This window comes from Rhizophagus irregularis, chromosome 8, assembly GCF_026210795.1.
Source record: "Rhizophagus irregularis chromosome 8, complete sequence".
NCBI classification, from domain to species: Eukaryota; Fungi; Glomeromycota; class Glomeromycetes; order Glomerales; family Glomeraceae; genus Rhizophagus; species Rhizophagus irregularis.
The window spans coordinates 2,771,303-2,787,435 of record NC_089436.1 but is presented as its reverse complement, the minus strand read 5'-3'; the positions used below and the strand labels follow the sequence as shown (position 1 = coordinate 2,787,435).

The 16,133-nt window shown below is 25.7% G+C and overlaps 2 protein-coding genes across 2 annotated transcripts; both read left to right on the top strand.

Annotated features, from left to right (window-relative positions):
• Positions 1 to 2,469: 2,469 nt before the first annotated feature.
• OCT59_028512 (uncharacterized protein) lies at positions 2,470 to 3,082 on the top strand (the record flags this gene model as incomplete). The annotated part of the gene is made up of 2 exons (XM_025316660.2): positions 2,470 to 2,919; positions 3,014 to 3,082. 2 exons carry the CDS (start codon positions 2,470 to 2,472, stop codon positions 3,080 to 3,082), a joined length of 519 nt encoding a protein of 172 aa, XP_025179984.1.
• A 4,872-nt stretch (positions 3,083 to 7,954) lies between these two features.
• On the top strand, positions 7,955 to 8,866 carry OCT59_028511 (uncharacterized protein; the record flags this gene model as incomplete). Its single annotated transcript, XM_025316661.2, has 3 exons — positions 7,955 to 8,029; positions 8,117 to 8,168; positions 8,253 to 8,866. 3 exons carry the CDS (start codon positions 7,955 to 7,957, stop codon positions 8,864 to 8,866), a joined length of 741 nt encoding a protein of 246 aa, XP_025179985.2.
• Positions 8,867 to 16,133: the final 7,267 nt, after the last annotated feature.

Genomic DNA, 16,133 nt, shown 5'->3' with positions numbered 1-16,133 from the left:
TGAAAACCCAAACTTACTTAATTGATTGGTTAATTCTTTTATTCTTTTATTCGGAATAATTAATCTCGTTAGTAGTGTTCATGAGAAAAATTAACGAAGCGCAGTTCATGATGATGTAAATAGATCGTGATATATGATCCGTTCGGTGATACTGGGGAAGTCAACTTCCCCAGTATCACCGTAGAAAAATGTCACATTTGGCCCGCATTACGGCGTTATGCACTAACACGTGAAAATAAACAGTGACGAATAAGGGGTGATGAATAAGGTTTTGCCTACTCGAAAAAAACTAAGTCCCTCAGATACTTATAGAGCAGTGGGGTGTGACGGTTGTGATGAATAAAAAACGATCACGTGAATGTGACATTTTTCTACGGTGATACTGGGGAAATTGGGGAAGTCTTACTGCGTCTTATATATTACTTTGTGTAACAAAAAATGACATGTTTAGGATAGATGATCTTTTCAAATTCTTACTGCTTTTTTTTTAGGAATTTATCCAACTTTCGCTAGAATTTTGCTGCTGATGAAAAATTGCTTTTATAATTTCACTTTTTTTAAAAAAAAAAAATATTTATAATTATACTATTAGCACAAAATTTCATATAAGTGAAACTGTGTTCAAAAATATTTTAGTTAATTTTTTATGAATATTTTATTTTGTTGAAAAAAAAATATTGCTTAGGCCACACAAATTCAATTTTTCGGTTCACGAGGCGGGGACCCGGGGTTTATTGTTTATTAATAAAAAAAAGTTTATATATAAATCGTGTCATTGATTGGTTGACTTTTAGAGGAGAGGGTAATTAAAGAATTTATTCTCGCTCCGGAAGTTCTCAGCCACGTGATAAACTTACCCGCCAATAAAATTACGTATTGATCACGTGATAAACTTAAAAAGTGACCCGGCCGGGTGAAGTGAACCGAAAAATCGAATTTGTGTGGCCTTAATTAAGAAAATTGCAAAAAGGGTAGGATATTATTGTTTGTCAAGTATCGATACTACACGGACTTTAAGTGTGATCTTTATTTCTTGTACGTTATTTCATGATTACGGTTCCAAAAATTGGACTAAAATTAAGCAAAGATCGCATTTAATTTAAACAGTTATTTTTTTAAAAAAAATATTCTTTAATAGATTTCTTGGTTCAGTTCATTATCAACAAATAATACACAAATTTCACTTTATTTTATTCATTATCCTCTATATTACTTTCAAATTTTCATAATTTTATTAATATCTATTATATCTATTGCTATCAGATAGTTTGCTTTATTTCTAATTTTTAAAAGATATATCTAAGCAAATTTTATTTTTCACGAAAATTATACAAATATTTATACTTTTAACATTATGTTTTAGAGCTTTCAGCCGAGTTTTGTATGATGACACCATCTTGTTTATTATGAAAATAGATAAGACCGAATTTATGGTAAAATCGTAGAAGATTTTCCGCATGTTTACAGTTTAGATTTTAAATTTTTTTTTTTTTTAAAAAAAGAATAAAAAAATGATTGATTCGACCATGTCCGTCTACGACTATATTTCTGATGTGCTCGTAATTTTTTTGAATAGTTTCATAAAATAGTTATACATAAGATGCAATAATTTATTGTGGTGAACGACGATATTTTCACATAATAATACAAATGGCTTCACGTTTCTATTACCAGAGTTAAAGGGAATTCTTGACTATCTAAAAATCCCGCATATTCCTGAGTCATCCAATATTGAAATCGTTATTAGTAGCATTAATTCCTATAAATCGCCGCAGTATTCCTAATGACCGAACTATAACTCAATTATTGGATGGGGGATATCGGTCTTCGACCGATATCTCTTATCCAATAACTAGTATATAATATTGAACATTTTAATTATTAATTTTTTATGAATAATTGATAGTTAATAGCGCAGTAGGCAATTGATAACAAAAACATTTCTTTGAATAACACAATTTGTGGAGCAAGACCGGGTGATCCAGACAAAGGTATCCAGCTATCCCTTTTTTTGTGATAGTCTTGACTATCAATTATATTAACGAATATCCTTTAATAACATTCTTTTCATGCATGCTTAAAAGAGAATAAAAACCTTTTATAATAAAAACATGATTTAAAAATAGATTCTTTTTTCATGGCTCGTCATCAAAAACATTGTCTTTGTTTATAATTAAAAAATGGTTTTGTTAATTAAAAAATGGTTTTGTTAAAATAATAACAAATATAAAAATTTTGTTAGTGGTTTTATGTTAATAAAATGATTTTACGATGTGTTTTTGTTTTATACATAAGTAACATAACTTCGCAATAAAACTGCTAAATTATAAATACTCTCCTTTTTTGAGTTTGCATTTTTCAAAAAAAAATTCAAAAAAAAAATAATACATATTTTTTTTTCCTCCCTTTTTTTTAATAATAATAATAAAAAAAATACAACATTATATCATCTTTAAATTCTTCATAAAAATGGAAACAAAAATGCAAAATTCCATCAGATACTCAACTATTTCAACCACTATGGAAATTTCCGAAAATGTTGAAGTTGGTAAATTAATTGGTCGTGGAGGACGTAACATAAAACCCATTGAAAAAGGGACTGGTACATGCATTTACATTAATACAGAAGTAAACCCTCGACAAATTGAAATTAAAATAAATAAAGATTATAAATATAAAGATGAAAATATTTCGCTTTGGGAGTGGATCGATAAAGCGATATGTCAAATAGACAAGTTACTAGAAGATATTGAAATAAGAAATCGAAAAAAAGATATAGAAAAAGAGAAAAAAAATAGTAGAATTTCAGATAATGGTAATCATCAACATACAACATCAAGCAACCATAAAGATAATGATCTGAAAGAAAAAAGAAAAGGATTTAAACGAAGAATGCCGAATGCGACCAAAGCACGACAAGTAAGTTACAAAAATATATAAATTTGTTAATATTTTTATTTGATAAATTTTTTTTAATATAAAATATTTTTCACCTTCTCTGATAAATATTTAGTCACAAAATAAGAAAAACATTAGAAGAAATGTTCCTGTAAATCAGACGAATTACAATCGATCTACTTAATCCATTTTTTTTCTTTTTTCATTTAATTTTATTTATTATCAATTATATATATATTTTTTCATTATTTTACTATCAATTATGCATTTTTTTTTTTAAAAAAATAGTTTATAGAAAAGAATAAAATTCATTATTATTAGAGTATATATATATACAACATATTTTTTTTCTTGTAAACAGGATTATGTTTTTTCTTAATAAAGAATTCATGAAACTTGCGATACAAAATATACATATCTTTTCTAAATTACCAGAGATTTCCAAATTTCAATTTGAACTTTTTCTTTAAATATAGATAGAAATCTTGGCAGTTGATCCTTGTTTTCTACAATTCGAATTCCTGGCGATTGACAGGAATCTTTGGAGTGCGCGGTCAACTATGTAAATCAAAAGTATATCAAGTTACCTAATATTTTACATAGTTAATATTTTTAGAGTTTAAATTTGATAAACGAAATTTTCATAATAAATTATTATAAAAAATGGCCCGTTTTTTTTAGATGCATAGATCGAATAACTTCTTCTTTCTCAAATATTTTCACACTTATAAAGTTTCTCCAATCCATATTTGCAAAGTTACGAAGCCTTTTTTTATATTTACTAGGAAGTTATTTTGCAATTTGAACTGTAAGAGTGAAAGTAGTTTTTCTACCTTTGAGGTCTAATTTTTTAGGAATTTTATTATTAATGCAAGAAATGCCTCGTAACTTTGTTAATCTTAATCTTTATATGCTTTTTTTCTCAAATGCGGGATCGTTAAACATTTGCGTTATCATTATTACATTATAGAAATTATCATCATTATATTTAATTTGCATTATTGTAATATTAAAATTTTAACTTATATTGTCATTGTAAATCAAAAGTATGTCAAGTTATATATAAAACATTATCAATTGAGATTTTTTTTATAATATAGTTGATCGTGCATTCCAAGGAATCATACCCTTCGGGGACTTACTTGTCTTGGTGATTTGTAAAGAGCCTCATTTATTAGCGGGTTGGAAGTGATGAGTGTAGTGTTGATTCTACAAAATTAGAAGATATCTGATAACTAGAGGATTGATGAAAGAACTTGGCAATTATAATAATCTTAGGACGAAAAAATTAAATCTTTAGATTCTTGTAAGTTGTAACCCTGTCTGCGTCAAATTTTTGAAAAATGTAAAAAGTTTTTTATTATAAAATCACAAAAAATTTTCATATTATTAGGTTTTTTGATTTTTACATGCATAAAATAAAAGCCGGTGACTGCATTTTTTTAAAAAAATTTATGTTACAAAGATCTAAATTTTATTTGACCGGTTTTACTTCTTAAGTTCATATATTTAAATGGGCTTGCTTCCAACAAATAGCTTCATTTAACATACCTTCCCTTTCAAACCCCTAAAAAAGTTAGCGCAACTTCGTAGAAATAAAATGATCAGCAGTACTGTAATTGTGTCGATCTCATAACGTAAGAAAGCGTTTGAAGTAATGAGAACAAAGTCTTTATTCACGAATAAAGAAATTTATTTTTATAAACTTTACGTTCATGAAGGATTTAACCTAAAACACAAATCAATTCCCAAAAAAAATTCTGAAAATAAAAAGAATTTACGGACTAAATGTGTTTTATAGGGCATTTTCCGTACATATTCAGGATTTTATCCTGTTTCTTTTGTACTTTTTTTTTTTTTGGTTTTTTTTTTACCTCAAATGGCAATAAAAGCGTGAAAGATTTCATACATAGTCATTGATTTTTTTGTTATTGTAAGATGTATCTGGAAATTATTAATTTTTCTAAACTGGTAACAATAACGTTTAATATATTAACAAAAACATTATCTGTTATGTTGTGTGATGATCATAATGTCTTTGTGGGACAATTTTCGTTATAAATATGTACCTTTTGATTGACTATTGTCGTTTGAAAATATCTAAAGCCTTTATTTCTTTACAAAATGAAAAAGCAAATGAAAACTTGTCCATTCCAATTTCTCATCATATTGAAATTAATAATTAATTGGTCGTGAAGGATATAACTTAAAACCCGTTACTGAAAGAACTGGTACACATATGTACAGTACGTTGATACATTCACAAATTAAAATTTATATTAACAAGAAAAAAAGAAAGTCTTCTATTTATGTAAGAAATCAATTATAATGATTTAATAAAAAAATATTTCTCAATCTAAGATTTGTTCTTCTGCTAATAATGTACTGTACATAACGAACAAGTCGAAAGTTAAAATTTCGCTGACAACAGCAAATATGGTTAACGAAGAATTAACAGAAAAATTTTCGCAAACCATTTTTAAAGAGAAGCATAGTAATAAAAAATTACCAATTTCCGATGATGTGTTGTATGGAGTTGATTGACAAAAAAAAAAGTTGAACATTCACAATATTCTGATCATATAAGGCCACACAAATTCAATTTTTCGGTTCACGTAACATTGAAATTTAAAATCAACCCGGGGACCCGGAGTTTATTGTTTATTAGTAAAAAAAGTTTATATATAAAATCGTGACATTTGATTGGTTGACTTTTAAAAGGGAGGAATTTATTTTCGCTCTAGAAATTCTCAGCCGCGTGATAAACTTACCCGCTAATAAAATTACGTCCTGATCAAATGATAAATTTTTTATATATAAACTTTTTTTTATTGAAATTTGAAAAAGTGACCCGGCCGGGTGAAGTGAACCGAAAATTCGAATTTGTGTGGCCTACCCTATAAAAAAAGAATGTCCGGAAATTGTAGCTAAAAACGTCCAGAAAATGTTTATTTGTCTGGAATATGTCCGGAATATTGCAATATTCTGGACGTTGGAAAATTTCCATTTTCCAGAAAATGTCCAGAAAATGTCTAGGAGGGTTTAGACCCAGCGTCCAGAAAGTGTCCGGAATATTGCAATTTTCTGGACGTTTTCCGGACACATGGATATTTTCCGGATGTTTTTAGCTACAATTTCCGGACATTTTTTTTTTACAGGGCTAATCGTTTGATTTTATAAAAATACAAGAAAGAAATCGAAACAAAGAGATTATTAGAATTTTTATAAATAATTATAAACGATACGATCGATATATTATACACTTTCATTGATATTACTCTTAATCTTTTATGATAACATTTTATTTCTATTTTATAATTAGTTATGCCTATTTAATATTTATATATTTAACAGTTAAGGAATATAATAACTCAATATAGATAAGTTTATATATATCAATAAAAATATATTCATTTTTAATTTTTTTTTAATTTTGAAGTACTGTATATATAAACTAAAGATGCTCAGATTATATTACATATGAGCAGAATTAGAAAGAATACTTAAGAGGCCAATCAGATTGCTTGATATTACTCACGGGACCATTATAAATATCGAACAGGTACTTAATTATATGGTACAGCTAGCTAAATAACAAAATTTAGTCAAAAAATGATTATTAAATTTTAAGAGTATTTGTTGCACTTTTAAAGTTATTACAAGAAAAGTGACAAATTAATCTTTTTTTTTAAAAAAAAATATATTAAATATAAAGAAAATAAAACATATTGTTATCTTTATTTCATAGTAAATGAATATATTTTTCTTTTTTTATTTAAATCAATTTTATGTTATAAACCACCAATTTTTCGCAATTCACTGTATGAGAGAAACTCAAATGACTGAACAATTTGTTCTAGAAAGCTATTTAATCCATTAAATTGTTCAAGTCTTGCTTTATAACTCACATTTTTTGCAGCGCCGTACGAATTTTTTGATCTAATCCTACTATGATATAAGTATTTTGGCGCACTACTTCTTATTGTAATGCACAACTTTTTAGTATACTAGACATTTAAGTATAACTATAAATAGAATGAAAAAAAACATTTCATGACGGATTTGAAAGATTTTTGAATTTTATATAAAATACTTTATAATATTTGGATAAAAAAGGTTTAAAGAATATCCAGTAAAAATTATACGATTCGGTTACAAATTGATGAACTTATAAAGGAAATAAAAACTTATGATCAGTTAACCAAATTTCTATCGACCATATTTGAATCGATCAAATATTTAGTCTTAATTGATCACGAATTTAAATAAAAATATTCTTATAATTTATTTCCCAAATTTAGTTAATTAATCATTTCTTATAGTCTAAATCTGATTAGGAGAAATATTAAAGTTTCATTATTATCCTTAAAAAAAAAAAGATGTTGAAAAAAGGATTATATTGTCACATGTTGTAATTACATGTCAAATCTTGTACCACGCTATATTTTGAATTCCTGCTTTGACGTCAATCCCCCTAACGAGAGAACTTTTTTGAAGATTTAACAATTTTTTTTTTTTAAAAAAAAAAGGATAAAAAACATTTTATAAAATTTTTATTAAAAATAATTAAATAGAGTAGAGTAATTTTTTCTATAACTCTTTTTCTTCGCAACAAGATCATAGTATTAAACATTTAAAAAAAAAATTACTAATATATTATTAATAATGTACACAGAATCAAAATCTTTTTTGGTTTGGTGAATTCGGTCATCAATTCATCATATACTGTATTTAACTGCGGTAAATCACGCGATTTTCGCACTAATTAATTATTTGATGCAGGGGCGTTACACATTTGTCCAATAAAATAAAATATAATTAGTTAATAAGATACTAAATTTACTATTATTAGCTCTTTAGGCTCTTTAGGCCGGAATTATTATTCAACGCCTCAAATAAAAAGGATCTACACATTCATAAATAAAATAAAAAACTTTCACTTCGCACCCTTCAAAAAAAAAAAATAATAAGAAAAAAAAATTATTAAATGAATAAAACACTTTCTATATATTTATTCCTTTTAGGAATTATAATATACGCCTATGCAGCTGATATAATGGTTGAGGTTGGTGGTCCAAAAGGAAAAAATGCTTTCATCCCAAACGTCGTATTGGCCACCGTTGGTGATAACGTATGTACAGTATAACAACCTTTTTATTTTTTTCTTTGTCCTAAAAATAATTTATATCAACTCAGATAAATTTTAATAAATTATTAGATTGTCTTTACTTGGAAAACCGGTAAACATAGTATTATAGAATCCGATGCAGGTATTTGTTACAACTATTATTACGGCTATTATTACAAATTTTATTATATAATATGCATAATTTTATTTTTTTTTTACATCGCAGCAAAAATATGCTCAATGTCATCAAGGTCTGACGCTTTCACTTCTGGTGGTGCATTCATGGCACCTAAACAATGGACTTTACCAGTTGACGTTGCTGGAAAAAGACGGTTTTACTGTGGTGTTCCTGGTCATTGTACACCTGGTTTTGGTGGTATGGAAGGTACCCTTATAATTAGGAATCCTAATGCTCCTGGCAAAACTGGTCCTGGTAAAGCTGGTAAAGTTTCTTCAGACGGAATTAATGGCCCTGATAATAAGAATACCGATAATAAGGCATCAACGATTGGCGCGATAATAGGTGGACTGTTTGGTGGTATCTTATTAACAATAGGAAGTGTCTTTTTATATAAAAGAAATAAAACCAATAAAGATAAAATGTTAGTACCAGAAGACAATAGGAATAATCAAGATGTAATATTAATACCAGGAAACTATGTGATGTCCGAAAATAATAATGAGTATCATGGCGATAGTAATATAGAAGTTTATAATGAACAGGAAGCTAATCAGTCTAATAACGGACGAGAAGAATCAATTTCAATTTCTAAAAATAATGATACTAGTGGCTTAAAAAAATTATATTACCTAGTAAGTCGTAAAAATCAAAATAAATAATATGGAGTTAATTTTAATGGAGAATATTTATTTATATATAGAAAAGGATTTAGATTTTAGACATGGTTATATTTAAAATTTACCACTTATTTTCATAGTATCATATCATAGTTATATTTAAATTTTACCATTTTTCACTGTACATTTTTCTTGTTTTCTTTTAATTGTAAATTTATCTACAATTGGGTATGAAACTAAATATGACTCGATTCCTGACTTCGGTTACTATTCATGATGCTATGATGCTCTTCGTAGGCATCAAAATATCGGATAGATTCTCTCAGTTTAGTGGGATCAATGAAAAAGATATAACAATAATACATGTTTAAAAACTTTAAATTAAGTAGAACTTTATTTTCTTTACTTTTGTTGTCATAATTTACTAATACTTATGCAATAAGAGAACGATGATGCAAATTTTGACATTTTGATAGCATCACGTGATTAACGTAGTAATTTCAGACGACATAAATTTTGAAACATCAAGTGAAATTATAAAAGTATATTTCATATATTAGAGATGTTTGAAATGTAATCTTTTATACCGTTAAATTATGGAAGCGTATAGATTTTAATAAAATCAGAGTAAATCGCTCTTTTCGGAGAAAGAAAAAAATTTTTTTTTTTTCGTAGACAAGTGTTAAAAAGCATTTTTGTTAATTATATAAGTAAATTCATTTAGCCAATTGAAATAATAAAAACCTACCTTTTAAACGTCATTTAATTATTTGAACTGATTTGAATATTGATTCGTACTATAAGTATCTCATTTAACTGTTAAGCCATAAATAATTTGATTATTTTTGGGTATTAATTAATTTTAAACTTTTAATATTAATTTATATAATTATTACCGAGTTTTTACCAGAAAAGTATTCGAGGAAATGTACTTTATAAATAGCAGATAGATTAAGTTAAAAAAGTTATTGTTTCTACGTCATAGTCGTCACACAGGTTCAGCCAAAATGCATTTTTTTTGTACAAGCTATTTTAGCTAGCGGTTTGATGATTAATAATGGTTACAAACTTTAGAAAAAGAAATGATCTACATACGTTAATTTTGGCCGGAATTATAAATTGGCCAAAATTATGCCGATCCGTATAACTGAGTAATGAAGCTTCAATGAATCGGGTGATTCATTATTTTTGCAAACAGCTGTAATATAAATTAATTGAAATTTATTATTAAAAAAAAAAATAGAAATAGTTGAATAGAAAGAAGTAGAAAAATACCATACATGAGAATTTTTATCACACAACTTCATGATCCATATCATACACTTAAAATAAAATAAAAAAATGAAATAAATGGATAATATTTTAATTAATATGAAAGATAATTATGAAAAAAAATTATGTAATATTATATGAAATATTTTATTTCATTCAATCTAATCAGCCATGGCTATATTATTAAATTCAATTTTTTAAATTAAAAAAAAAAAAGCCAATGTATCAGTATGCTATAAACATTATATAAAATGATATATGAGTTTTAATATCATATTTGTTTATTGAATAAATGAATAAAAAAAAATATTTATAGGACATGAGTCCAGTAGTATGTAAATGGGATGTTACTTTATAATATTTAATTGTAATTGATTTAAGATTAATATTACTAGGATTAGAACTAGGACTTAGGAGGAATATGTACTCCATTATCATCACTATTTACTGGATTCAGATTATAAATAATAACATTTATAATTTTAATAACCAAAATTTTTTTCCTAATTCGTCTAGTAGAATCTAGAATATACCTTGAAAACCTTTCAACGGTTACTTCATAGAAATTATTCTTTTTATGTCTAGTATTACATTTTAAAATGCATAAAACCAATACAGAATAGGAAGAAAGTAGAGAATTACTAGCTAATATTGTTACATAAATATTATGAAAATTGTAACTACTCATTTTAATGTTAAAATGTTGATATAAATCTGATATCATCAGAAAATTTACAAGAATTTTTCTTATTGGCTAATCTTATTAAATTATTATTTGACACTGACGCTTGTAATTTATTCACTAATTTCATTTGCTTATATATATTTATGTAATAACATAACACTATATATATTTTAAATAATTTTAATTAAAAAAAAAAATAAAAATAAAAAAAATTTAATCGGAAAAAAAGTTGATCGTTAATCGGTTTAACCAAGTTTAATTTAACCAGTTAGTCGGTTTGAACTTGTTTAAATATAATCGGTTGATCGGAACCACAACACCAAATCAAGAAATCCGGTATTCCAAAATCGGTTCCAACCTTCTTTCATTACATCAATTTGATAACATGACGAAATACAAATAGTACGAACTGAATAATTATCGTTGCTTGCAGTATTTCATTATTTGAAAACTAATATTTGCAAAATTATGTAACCACAAAAACTTGCTTTTCAACATAAATAATAGGTACTGTATTTGTACAGTAATATTTTCATTTTATAAGTAGAGAAGGAAGATCAAAATCCAATAAACAACTTTTATTATTCTATATATAAAGTATATAATTTTATTAGGGGAGTCAATGATTTAATGAATTTACTTTGATAGTTAGATCATATTGTATTTCACAATATTTTTTTAAATATATATTACCATTATATTACAAAAAAGGGGAAAAGAGAAATATTAATAAAACGCTAACAATATAATTGTATATATTACCACATGGATGTATAGTCATCAAATTACTCAGGCGAAAACATGTTATAAGATTGTTTCGTGTACACTTCGGTAAATTTTATGCCGCATGACTAATATAACCATGATCATGAATTTTCCTTATACAATATAATAATAATGTTGATATATCAGTTGGTACTTTGAATAAATGATTTATATATTTAGTGGATGGCTGCGAATTTTCAATTTTTTTTTAAAAATTAATTTTATATTTAATAAAAAAAATCGTAAAAAAATTTTTTCCTTTGATAAATTTGCAGCATAAACTGGCTAGTAAGCTGCGATTAAAAAAGATTAATAACCAAAAAAATTTTAACCAATTCAGACCTTCAATAATGATTAACAAGTAAAGCTACATATAAATAAATTCACATTTTAGTCAAATACTGTCGATTAATCATGAGAAGTTTTGTGATAAGTTTAATTATTATATTTCCACGGTGCATAAAATTTAAGTGAATTATAAATCATTATAAACTGTTATGTGATATAATTGATAATTAATTATTTTTCAATAAAAGTACACAATGACACTCTTCCCAATTATAGTTTTTTTTTCAAAAATAAAAAGGCTGGAAGGAAGGTGGAAAATATTATTAATTTTGTTTTTAAAAAAAATATATTATTTATGAAGAAATATTTTTGTAACAATAATTCTGCATGTTAAGGCAAAAAGTATATACATCCTCAAAACTTCTTTTAATTTGCTTCAACTACTTCACCTGTCACAACTCTTCAAGCTACTCCATTTATATTAACAGCAGAATTACAATTGTCTTGTGTACAATGAGGCAAAAGCATATTTCTTGAGCATGTGCAGAAAAACTCATAAAAGAGAGTATGTTTTGTAAGATTTTTTGCTTAAATAACTCACTCATATACTTTCTTTCTACAAACCTTTAAATCTGATTTTAATTGATATTAATTTGCAAAATACTACTCAAATGCCCACCACCATCGACATCATCCTTCAGAATTAGCTCAATGGCATGACCAGCAAAGATGGAATAGAAATGATGATTATTATAATAGGATTCTGCTATCAGTTTCATTATTGATATAAAAAAAAATTATTAGTATTAACATTTTTAGGATTGTTGATGAATGGAGGAACAGGGCATGAGGTGGAAGGTGATACAAAGTTCAAGAATGGATTATATGAAATCATTTTCATATACTCTTACATATTATGTTTAATACTTTGCTATTATAATGATTTTATATGTTAAAAAGGCTTTAATAAGGCTGGACCAATTTGATTTTCTGTTTGAGAAAACCTCTCAAAATTTCTAAAGTTTATTATTATAATATCTAATATTTACCAAAATTTTTCCATACACTATGCTGAAATAAAAGAAATATTAAGAACTTTATCACAAGATTATGTGATAAAGTTTAATAATCAAAAGAATAAAGTAATGACAAAAATTCTTGAGATACTTGCATTCTCAGTATAACTCTACATATAATATAGACATACATCAATAATAGTAAAATTTATCAATGTTTTTTTAATATTCCCACTCCCCTCCCTCAAATATTTTGATTTATATAGATACAAAAAAAAAATTTTTTATAAAATATCCCTCTCTATAAAATCTCCATTATCTTTAGTTGATCAACATAATATTTCAAGAAATGCAGTTGAAATCACTTAAGTGAGGAAGATATAAAAGACAAATTTTGTTTGATCAATTTAAATTATCCAAAATAAATTTCTTAATTATTAATATTAATGTTTGTTAGCAGTATTATAGATCTTTTTTTAATTATATTTCACTTCCTGCTGCTATATAATCAGCTATACAAAATCAAAAAACTTCTTTAATGCAAACTCCAAAACCAAAACATACTATTTCTACACCTCATATTTTCAAAATTTGATAGTTAATAAGTACGAATCTTGGTTTTTCCACACAAAAGCCCGCCCAAACCTATAAAAAAAAGAAAGGAACGGTTAGTAAACCGTTCCAAAATGATAAAAAAAAATAAAAATAAAAAATATATAAAGATTCGTACTTACGAATCTTTATCTTTAGGTTTTCGTTCTTCGGAAGCCCACCCGAACCTATAAAAAAAAAGAAAGAATTTTTTTTTTAATAAAAACTCTTGTTAAACAGTAAATCCAATTTGTCTGGCCTAAAGAAATTTTCTTTTTATTGAAAAATAATCAACAATGACATTATACCAAGTGTATTATTTATCAAATGGTTCTCTGAACACATGAAATGGATCTCAAATTATAGCTTAATGTTTACAATTTTATACAAAAAATGTATTGATAATTGAACTAGCTAAAAAGTACTGCAAATTCACATTTTACAACAGAAGCAATAATTAATCCTTTAATAATTATTGGAGTAAAAATAAAAAAGTCATTATAAAATCTCTTTTGATTCAACTTGTATTAGTGTTAAAAAATTTAAATACACAGTATAAATTTCTTCTTTTATTATTTAAATAGTTACATTATATCATATCATATTTATTACAATAATAAAGTATTAATCCAATGTATTAATAAATTTCAATATTTATTAATAAATTTAATGAAACTAGAAATATTTGATCAATTAACAAATATTATAATTATGACAATTTAAAAATAGATAGTAACATTTATAATATATTATCCTATTAGAAAAAAGTTATGGTAAATTATTCGCCCTCTAATCACATGACAATACGTGGTTCTTAAGGTGGTTATTTTGTTGTTTTGTCATTTTTCCTATTTTTCGCGTTTTTCCTTTGTATCCTTTATTATTTCTGCTTTAAACGATATTAACTAGTTTTCTTTTTTTTCATGAGTAGTAGTTTTTTATTATTAATCTTTGTTCCTCTTCATTCCATTTACTTTTATTTGTTTATTTTCATTCCCCTTACTTTTTTACATTTCTCATCATCATTTTTATTTTGGCTCTTCTTTATCCCCTTCTTTTTTTTCGTTCATCTTTATAAACTTGCTATATTTGACAGAAGTTTTATCAAAACTAATTTCTTCTCTTTACCATTTAATATAGGTAAAGCTATAAATTTATGTTTCGTGGCGAACAGCGAATTTTAAAAAACATCATTTTCATAAATGATCTATAGATAAATGTACTGGCTAACTAATAAGCAACTTTTCGAAGTGTATCAATTCAATTAATTATTTTAATGATGACCAAAACTCATCCTGTTAATGTTAATTCTTAACACTAAACATCGGCTACTCATCAACGCAACTGCAGTACCTATTATACGAAACTACCTAGTTAGTCAAATAAATTTTTTTTTACAATAAGTTAAAGTGTTGTGATTTTTAATACATAATTTATATTTCAAGGTACAATAATTTAAAATTAGAACAAAATATATAAAAAGTAACGGTTACTAATAAATCGTAATAACGAAACTTTTAATTGAATTTTTTTTATAGTAAGAGTAATATCTACGTATTTGCAAATTCTTGGTAGATATTAGTATCATTCTTAATCATATCTGAAAAATAAATGAAAAAATTTTTAAACCTTATTATAAATATATGGAATTTTCCGGAAGTACTGTACATTGTTTAACGAATATTATTTTAATATAAAGTACATTTTGTTAATTTTTTTTTTATTTATGTTTATTTATTTATTTATTTACTTTTTTCTTTTCAAAATTCATTAATAAATAAAATAGTAAGAACCCTCCGAAACACTATTATTTAAGTATTAAGATAAAAATATATATCTAATTTATCTTTAATGTACAGTATAATAGATCTATTTAATTAGACAATAAGTAAAGTAGTACTGTACGTTGATGCAAGTTTGGTCGTACGCCCTCATATTTTGATTGTACGTACGTTTAATCAATCCAATAAAAATTATACTAGTACGTACGAAAGTTTAAAATATTTTCGTACTTTAAATTTTCGTATCAAACATTATCCTCAAGGTAATTAAATTGGCTGCTCAACTTAAATTGTCAATTGTTCATTTATCCTTTGATTAGTCGAATTGACAAGAAGTTATTTCTTCCATGAAGAATTGTTTTTGAAGATTTTTATAAAAACGGTAGAAGTCGAAGCAAAAATCCAAACTGAAAAACCAAACTCTGACGTTGGGATCATTTAAGGGAGAAGAAAACAAAAATTAATGAAGAGTGAAAATATACATATATTAACAAATTCTCCAATCTAGCGCAACTCCAAGAAATAAAAGAGAAAATATTAAATCAAATTAAACTTTTCCGCCAAGAAGAACATCACAAGAAAGTGAATAATGTTTTAATTTATCTTTGTGATTGGCATTCAAACAAAAAAGCCCAGGGATAAACGATCTGGAAAATAATTTTTTTAGTCAAAAAAAAAGTTTATGGATTTTATTTTTATTTTTATTTTTATTTTTATTTCTCAAAGCGAACAAAGTTACACTAACAAAGTTACAGAACAAATTACAAAGAAACTATATACTAAAATCGGAAGTAATTCAGAAAAAACTGTAAACCAAATCACCAGTCGAACGATGTCACCTTGGTGTGATAAAAATAAAAAAAGAACGGGACGCCGGAAAGGTGCAAATTTGATCACATGATGTTACGATG